Raw genomic sequence first — 8,394 nt, 5'->3', positions numbered from 1 at the left:
CAAGCCTAGCAGCCACTGCAGCCTCAGAGCGTCTTGGGGTTTCCATCTGAAGCCCAGACCCTGTAAGAAATGCTACAGGACTCGGGGCTGTGTTCTATGCTTTTTAGGATTCTCTGGTCCCTGCTGCTCAGACAAACCTGGAGAGAAACTGTTGCTTTAACATCTTGGTAGTGAGTCAAGTCTTGCCAAAACCCAACTGCTCAGAGGTATCTGGGACTTGCAGTCACTTCACTTCAGACTAATTTGATTTTAAAACTGAAGTGAAGGAACTTGTTAGTAATCACTTTTCAAGTATTTATTTATTTTGTTGGGAGAGGAAGGGAGGGAGGAGAGAAAAATCAAGCTCTTTAGCTTTCCAAGTATTTAACATAAAACCTATGAGAGCTCCATCTGGCAACCAGCAGGATTTCTAAAGAATCCAAACAGTATCTACATAGGAACCAGGCTGGCTGTGCAGCAAGGCAGCTTCCATTTTTTACAGCCACAAGAAGCCTTTATTAACATAAAAGGAAATTATAAAAAATTAAGTTAGAACAGCAACAAGGGTCTGGCAAGCTGACAAAAGACCCCAGGAATCTCTGCATTAATCCTGAAATGCTGCTTTTGACTTTGCTGGAATATAGCATCAGACACTGTATGGGTTTGAAAAAACCAAACAAACCCCCCCTGGGTTCAAAGGACTCTCTAGGACAATAAAACCAGTTCTAGAAAAAGATGCAGATTAATGAAAATCAGTGTATAAAACCTTGCTTTGGAACACAAAACCCCTAGCATTTTACAATAGTTTGTGGACAAGTTTAATATCCAATTACAGAGGCTGCACTGAGTCATGGATGAGGCCCTTCACATCCAGAGATGTCCATCTTCATTAAGAAAGAGGCTCAAAATACTGCTGCTAATTATGTTAATTAAACAGAGCTTTGAACTACTCTTCTGTACAAACGTGGTAATTCATCATTCCCAAGTAAACAAACACCTCTGGGAGCACACAGCTTTTCATTTTCCAAGTTACTCCTGCGAAGGCTCTGACCTTGCACCTCGTGCCTAGCCTGTATAATTTTTTGGCCTGTTTGTGAATGATCCAAACCCAGCAGCGGTTTGCTGTCCTGCATGAAATATGTTCATGGTCTTGGTGACCCTGTCAAGTTGCCACTGGGATTTAAAGAAAAGTCAGAAAGCGAAACCAGTGGGCACCCACAAAACATGTTATGGTGATCCTGCGAGGACAGGGCAGCTTTCAGGCTCTGCATTTTCACTCTCCCTGGGCTACAGGAAGAGAATTTCTCTCTTTTTTCACTGCCCATCTGGCACCTTTCACAGACAGCAAGAAAAAGAAGTAAAATGTACTGGTTCCTACCATCTGCTTCCGCTTGGAAAGTCTAGAAAAGAGCTTTGTAGTGAAGAAGGGAAAACCCAACCCCCCCAAATGAAAAAAACAAACAAACAAACAAAGCAAACCCCCAAACCTCTCTGTTCCCCACCAGCCCCTCCTGGCAGGTCCACCTCTTTGCTTGCACACCTTAGGGCAATACCAGAGGCCCTTGGTTCCCTGCAGCAACACAGCTGCTCGATGTCGAGTATCCCAAACTCTCCTAGCTCCAGGTCTTCATTTGTCAGCATCTAACAGCCTGGAGAGACATCTTGTGCTGTCTGAGATTTGCTTTATTGGATCAGCCTCTGTTTTATCTAAAACAGGAAAATTCCTGTGGGTTTAACAGGAGGTATCACCCTACAGATTTTCCCTGCTTTCACCTCCTTTCTCATCAGCCACATCCCCTCTTGCTGCAAGGCTGCATACACCATGTGTTGGCTCGACCCCTTCTGTCTCTGACAGAAGCTTGGCCAAAAAGAGCAGATTTTCTGCTACTTTGATCATTTCCTGTGGTAAAAAGTGAAGGGAATTATCTGACCCATGGTCTTTCTTTTTCCCCTTAGTTTTGAAAAATAACAAGGATTTACATTTGCAAGTTCCTTTAAATAGTGTACTTGCTTTTCAGCAGCATTTTGCTGTTACTTTACTGGTTCCTTTACACAAAATATTATTGGGTTGTGGTTTTTTTTTTTAGAATCCCAACAAACACTGCTCCCCTCTCAAATCTGGAGATCCAGCTGCTATGTGAAATCAACAGTGAACGTCGCTAGGATGAAGCCACAGCCCAAAGGTAAGATCAACCACAAAGACAATACAGAAGGGACAACTTCTGCCCTGTTAAAAAACTGGTACATTTGGAAAAGAAGCTTAATTCTCTTTTGGTGGGGATAGTGTTGGGTTAGGCTACAGATGTGCATTGCCTGAGATGTTTAGGAGTTAACCCTCTCATTAAACACACTACTGGATCTGATCACACATGACATAGCACCCCGAAACACTCTGTCTTCTTCTGCCAAGATCACCAAGGCTGCAGCTCACAAAACATGTCTCCAGCTGCCTGAGCCTGTGCTGACAGTCACACTGCCTGCTGCCCTCAACTGGGTGAGCACTTGGGCAACAGAAGTCTAATGTACAATGCCAGGTGATGATCAGTGACCTCAATGTGTCCTGTAGCTGCACCCTGAGAACCAGGCCAGCAGGGATTGTGCCTGTCCCAGAAAAGCACAAAGCGAACAAACACACAAAGTGAGATGCTGACAGAATATCTTGCAGAATTAATATGCCATAGGAATACAACCCACAGAAGTGTTCACACCATACAATGGATCTAAGTGCGGCCCCACAGCTCTGAAAACAGATCTGTGTTCACGCTCAGGAGGGGAAGTGCTCCCCCAGCTCAGCAAATGGCATGATGTGTACATACAGACTGCCTCCTGTTAATCATTTGCTAACTGCACAAAAACTGATGGACTTGCTTGCATCAAAAGCTTTTTTCTTTCAAGAAAACACCCAAAACTTTGCTGTGCTAATGACGTGACTAGCACAGGTTTTGACACTCTCTTGAGCTGAGGCCAGGGAGAGCATGGCTGCCTTAGTCTAGAAAGAAGGGACTGAAGGTTTGGAAGTGTTAGAATTGCTGTTATTTTAAAGTGTTGCAGCAAGGTACTTTGATGATTTACTATTTGTGTATGTATGTGCATATTTATTTATTTAAGCAGCCTGTTTCAAAGCCTGGCTATATTTTATGATTTTTTTTTTTTTTTGCCCCCAAAGGCAAAGAGAGATCTAGAGTGGTTTGTTTTCCTCCTGTCTCCAAAAGGAGTAGCAGGATCCATACTTGTTTTTATATACACACATGCACGTGGTTCACTTCAAAATACCACCAGAAAGGGAGGGAGAATCTGCAGAGAAATCGGCAGCCCCATCATTAGTGAGACTGCCTTTCATATGCAGAGGCAATAAGGTGGCTGCACTGTGATCCATACCACCTCCGTAATGTATAAACGAATCACACGGAATCTAGTAAGTTCAGCAGCACCAAAAACTAAGCAGGAACATCAAAAGAGTTGGTGGGATGTTAGGTATTTTTGTCAGACACCCTGCAGAGCTGCCCTTCAGAACCCAGCCCTTCAGAACCCTCTGGTTTCTCTCTGGAAGCAGCCCTCACAAATGCAGGTCACAGCCACTGAAAAGAAGCAGGGCTGAAGGATGCCGCCCTGTACCCGGACCCTGCCTGAGCAGCACTGCCCTGCAGCCTCCTCAGCACCATCCCTGCACGTCCCACACGAAGTTCTGCACCATCTAGGATCTATGCAAAGGAAGGGTGGAGCCAGTTCCTCACCTCCTGTCTGCAGCCACAGAAGATAGCACATCCTGAAAGCATTCCATTTGCTCAGTCCCCTTTTCCTCCTTCCCCTCAGTGCAGCTGCGGAAAAGAGGGAAGGGAAGACTGGGGTGGGATCCTGGCTTCACAGACATGCTGCAAAGAAGGGAGATACAAAGGACACTTGAGCAGACAACAGCAAACGCTCCAGAGGCACAGGATCTTCCTGTGTGTAGATGGCCTTGGCCTCCTAGGAATCCCTCAGGAGTCCTTACAGCTGTTCCTACCATCCAGATGGGAAACCTGTGCGTGCATGCACGAGAGCCTCTGACGAAATAGCTGCGGGGGCACACGAGCCCAGGTTAGCACAGCCTGTGTGCACTTAATTCTTTCTGAAAGAACAGTGAGGGAACTTTCACAGCAACCCACACAGATGCAGACAAGTGTGCCTCTGCAGCATGCACTGCCAGGCTTACGCCGAGTCACCATCGTGAGAAAGTCACAGCCCAGAGGAATGCAGCTTGGACTGATGTTCCACTGAGAGAAGTCCTCATCATACAACTCCCTCAAGTCAGAAAAGTTTCAGTGAAAAATAAACACAACCCAATGCTGAGGTCCACTCTAGGTGGGGCCAAGGAGTGATTTCTTTCTAACTTTGAAGACATTGGTGCGACAGCTTAGCTTGTGTCTCCTTCAACAGGCCAAATCTGTCTACTGCACAGCAATGGTCACTCCCCTCCCAAACTCAAAGCATCACGTGCAAGAGAAACAATAACCCTGGAAAAGGAAGGACTCCCACTGCTCCAGGACTGCTCCACATCCAAACCCAAAAGGTTTGCTTCTTCAAGGGATAAATAGGACAGCACTTGTACAGCAAATGTTTAAATGATGGTAACAACATTTTAAAGGCACATTTCTCCAAGAGCTTTCAACATTGTTCCATTTGCAGACCTGCAACAGCACTGGGAAGACAAACAAAGCCTCCTGGGCAGAAGACCTGCTCCTCCATTTACCTTTCACGGAACATACAGAAGGCAACAGATCCCATGGGGCCACAAAAAACCAGTCCGAAAAAGACAATAATGGTTGCAATTAGGGGAACTACTGCAGTATGCCCTAAGGTCCACTCACAGTTTCCAGGGAATTCAACTGGAGGTGGACCAGGCCTCAGAAGTTAATCGATTTTTCCTGCTCTCTACGACATCAAACTCCAAATGCTTTGACAGAAACCTGTACTGAGGAGCTCCAACACAAAACCTCTGAGGCATCAAAAGGGCACACTCCAGCAAACCTTCACAGTGCTAAGCAGACAGACAGACCAAGTAGGGCTAGCCAGCAAAGTTCTTAAAGAAACCCATAATAAATTAACATAGAAACTCACAAATTTAACACAGATGGCCCACATCATCTGCAAGAGCTAAACTACAAAACCTTCTGACAAGCTATCACAGAATACTGATAAAGACAAATCAAGGGAGCCCATGCCCTGCTCTGCAGAGCCATCCCAAGGCACAGCGCCGTCCAGCTTCCCCCAGACATGGCTACAGAGGAGCAGGGGGGTCCGGGGGGGAGGGCCCAGCATTCAGGAAAGGCAAAGAACTGAACTGAAGCCTGCAGGCTGCTGCCTAGAACCACAGCTCCACTTGTACCACCCATTCCCTGGGGGAAATGACATACAATGCAAACAGGCCTGGCTGTTCCAGGATTCCAGTATGGAGAGATTGACAGAAGGACATCTGAGAAACATAACATTTTAATAGATGAAATAAATACTCCAGTACATGCAAGATAAAAACTGACATTGGAGGGGAAAGGAAAAAAAAACAACCCAAAAAAAAAACCAAAAAGGGGGAAAAAAAAAAGGGGGCGGGGGGGGAAATCACTTTTGTTATAGTGTAATTTCTTGTTTGTTTGTTTACTCACAGTAGCTTTTCCCCCAGTTTGGAAATCAACACATGGCAAACATCATCACAACCTCCAGCCCTGCCACTCCTACACACACCGAACGCACTCCTAACCTAACACTTGATGCAAAAGAAAAGAGTCAGACAAAACAAAAGCAAACCCAATCAAAGCCACATCCATCCTCCAGGTGTTGTTGTTGGGATTTGTCTTTTTTGTTTGTTTTTTTCTCTCTTTTTTAAAGTGAGTGAGAAACTGAGGTAACCTTTTTTTTTTTTCTCCTGCACAACCAAACAGTGGAATTTAGAAGGGCAATCTCGGAAGACAAACTTTACAAACCGCACCCAGCGCGATTAAAGCTTTTTGTTTTCTTCTCCATGGTTTTTGTTTTTTTCATCTTTAAGATATTCCCCCACCTCCCCAAATATAAAACCTCTTAAAACAGCTGTTATTACCATTTGTGTGAAGACCTTGCTGAATAAAGACAAATTGATCTGCAGACACTTGCTTGGCATTAAACAAAAAGCAGCCCCAACTGGCTACCCCTGTTAGTACATCTGAGTTTGAGGATGTTCTGCTCCTCCACCACACGAAATCACAGGACTGGGCTCATCCAAGCAAATTCTTTGGTATACAAAAGGGGCTGAGGAGGTGGGATATTATTTTCCTTTAGCAAGGACTGGGATCTAAACAGAAGATGTGGGGGTTAATTCACAGAATTGGAGTTGACTGGCGGTAAAGTCCTGGGTGAAGACCTTTCTCTTAGTGCCTGAGATAGCAGGTTGCAGCCATCTGAGACGGCGCAAGCCGAGTTCCTCAACCTTTCCCTGTAATCGCTCATTTTGGTGCTACTTTCGGGGTGTTGGGCGATATCCCTGAGGCATTGGGTCAGGAGCACACAAGCAGATACCACACTCATGGCTCCTCCTAGGATGGCAGTTTGCACAGCTTTGCCCTCCGGATTAATGGTGGCAGCTTTACCCAAAAACTGGGGCTCAGTGGCAAAGCCCACCAGAGCGTAGACAGACTGCACCAAGGGTCCACTGAACAGGACACAGCGGTTCCTGGTCAGCTCGCTGGGTGAAGTCTTGACCTCCTTGACACACGCCAAGAGGGCTGAAGCGCTGGTGCTCATACATTTGACACTGAGTTTGAACTGCTCCTTAGCAAATTTATCCTTGGATTTCTCACTGGCCAGCACGCAAGCATCTGTCAGGAATTTCAAGTTCTTGGACATGTTCTGAGAAACCTCCAGCAGGAGTTGAGGGCTCATATCAGCCAACGGGGTGGTCTTCAAGACCCCACAGCCATGCTCCACCTCATGCCTGCATCGGGTCACCTTGTAGCGATCCACCAAGCCAGGCATAGCAGGCTGGGCTCCCGGAGTCTCCACTGCAGCCAGGTAGGCAGCATGAGCAGAGCATTCAGTCAGGGAGACCACCAGCTCCCCCATCTCCATCAGGCTTTCCCCCACCTCCCCGAAGCGTCCCATGTTGAGCTGGCTCTGGACGTCATGGGTCAAGATGGAGAGTCCTTTGGTCCTGGCAATGATCGTGTCCCTGCACTTCTCAAAGGACTCACCGAAGACAGACAGGCTCTCTGTGTTCACTGGCCTGGTCTCGCTCGACAGCAGCAGCAGATCAGCCACCAGTTGCATCTTGATCTTGCAATGGTCGCAGATAGAGATGAGCTTCTTCCTCTGCAGGGAACTGCTGCTGGGGATGCCGCCGCCAGACGCCTCGCTGCTGGACTTGCCAGAGCCACCGCTAGCCATAGCGTCGGGGGGGCACTCGCATGCCGCTCGCTACCCCGCTGCCACCGCCTCTGCCACCGCCGCCCGAGCAGTCCCGACTGAGCCCGGCAGGATCGCTCTGCCTTTTCCGCAACATCATTCCATTAATCGCCGGGAGGCAAGAAAAGGCTCTGGGCGCCGGGGCTGCCGCTGCTGCGGGGAGCGAGCTCCGCCGGGGCGCCCGCCCCACTCCGGCGCCAGCCTCCGCTCCTACGGCGCTCCCGCGGCGGGTCGGCGCTCGCCGGGAGCCCCCGGGCCCCGTTCCAGCATCGTTTAGCTCAACAGGATTTTTTTTCTCTTTTTTTTCCGTTTCGTACGGTGGCTTCCCTCCCTTGACCACCTTCTCCGGCTTCCCGGCCGTGCGGGATCCTGCGCAAAGTTCCCTTCACCAGACGGAATACCTCAGAGACGCCCAGCAGCCGCACGGAGTTGGGACAGGGGCACAGCCCTTCAAGTTGCTACGGTGCCCCCGGCTCCTCCGGTCGGCGAGCACCAGCCGGGCGCAGCTCGCAAGGGCCGGAGGGGCGGCGGCTGCGCACCATGTGCCGCCCCCGGCGCGCCTGCCGCGGCCCCGCGCCGGCGGCTCGCAGGAAGCGCCGCGGAGGGTGTGGCCCGCCCGCCGCCACAGTCCCGTCGCGCACCCCGCCGCCGGGCCGGGGAGCAGGGGCACCGCAAGGAGCCGGACGGGGGGACCGCTGCGGAAAAGGCAAAAAAATTAAAGAGGGAGGGGAAAAAAAAAATAATCCACCGGATCCGGGTGCTGGGGGCGGGCGGGATCCGTTCCCCTTCCTTCTGCTGCTGCCTCACGCCTTCCTGCCTCGATCATTCACGCGGCCGCTGCAAGCTCGCTCCCCGCCGCCGCGGTCCATGCCCTTTCGTCCAGGGCCCCGCAGACTCGGCGCCGCCGCTCCCTCCTCGCCCGGCTCCCGCTGTGACCTCCGCCGCACCAACTTAGGCTCTTCCCGCAAACAAGGGTGGTGGCTCCAGGCTGCAGCCGCGGATGCT

At 49.5% G+C, this 8,394-nt stretch overlaps 1 protein-coding gene across 1 annotated transcript; it reads right to left on the bottom strand.

Moving 5' to 3' along the window:
• Positions 1-5,825: 5,825 nt before the first annotated feature.
• On the bottom strand, positions 5,826-7,375 carry TLNRD1 (talin rod domain containing 1). The gene has a single exon (XM_009903898.2). It carries the CDS (start codon positions 7,369-7,371, stop codon positions 6,304-6,306), a length of 1,068 nt encoding a protein of 355 aa, XP_009902200.1. The 5' UTR covers positions 7,372-7,375; the 3' UTR covers positions 5,826-6,303.
• Between the last annotated feature and the right edge of the window lie 1,019 nt (positions 7,376-8,394).

The sequence above is a fragment of the Dryobates pubescens genome, chromosome 17, assembly GCF_014839835.1.
Source record: "Dryobates pubescens isolate bDryPub1 chromosome 17, bDryPub1.pri, whole genome shotgun sequence".
Lineage (NCBI taxonomy): Eukaryota > Metazoa > Chordata > Aves > Piciformes > Picidae > Dryobates > Dryobates pubescens.
This window is presented reverse-complemented; position numbering and strand designations above follow the sequence as displayed.

Coding starts and splice junctions, on each gene's coding strand:
- TLNRD1 (XM_009903898.2), bottom strand. CDS start 7,371: ATGGCTAGCGGTGGCTCTGGCAAGTCCAGCAGCGAGGCGTCTGGCGGC.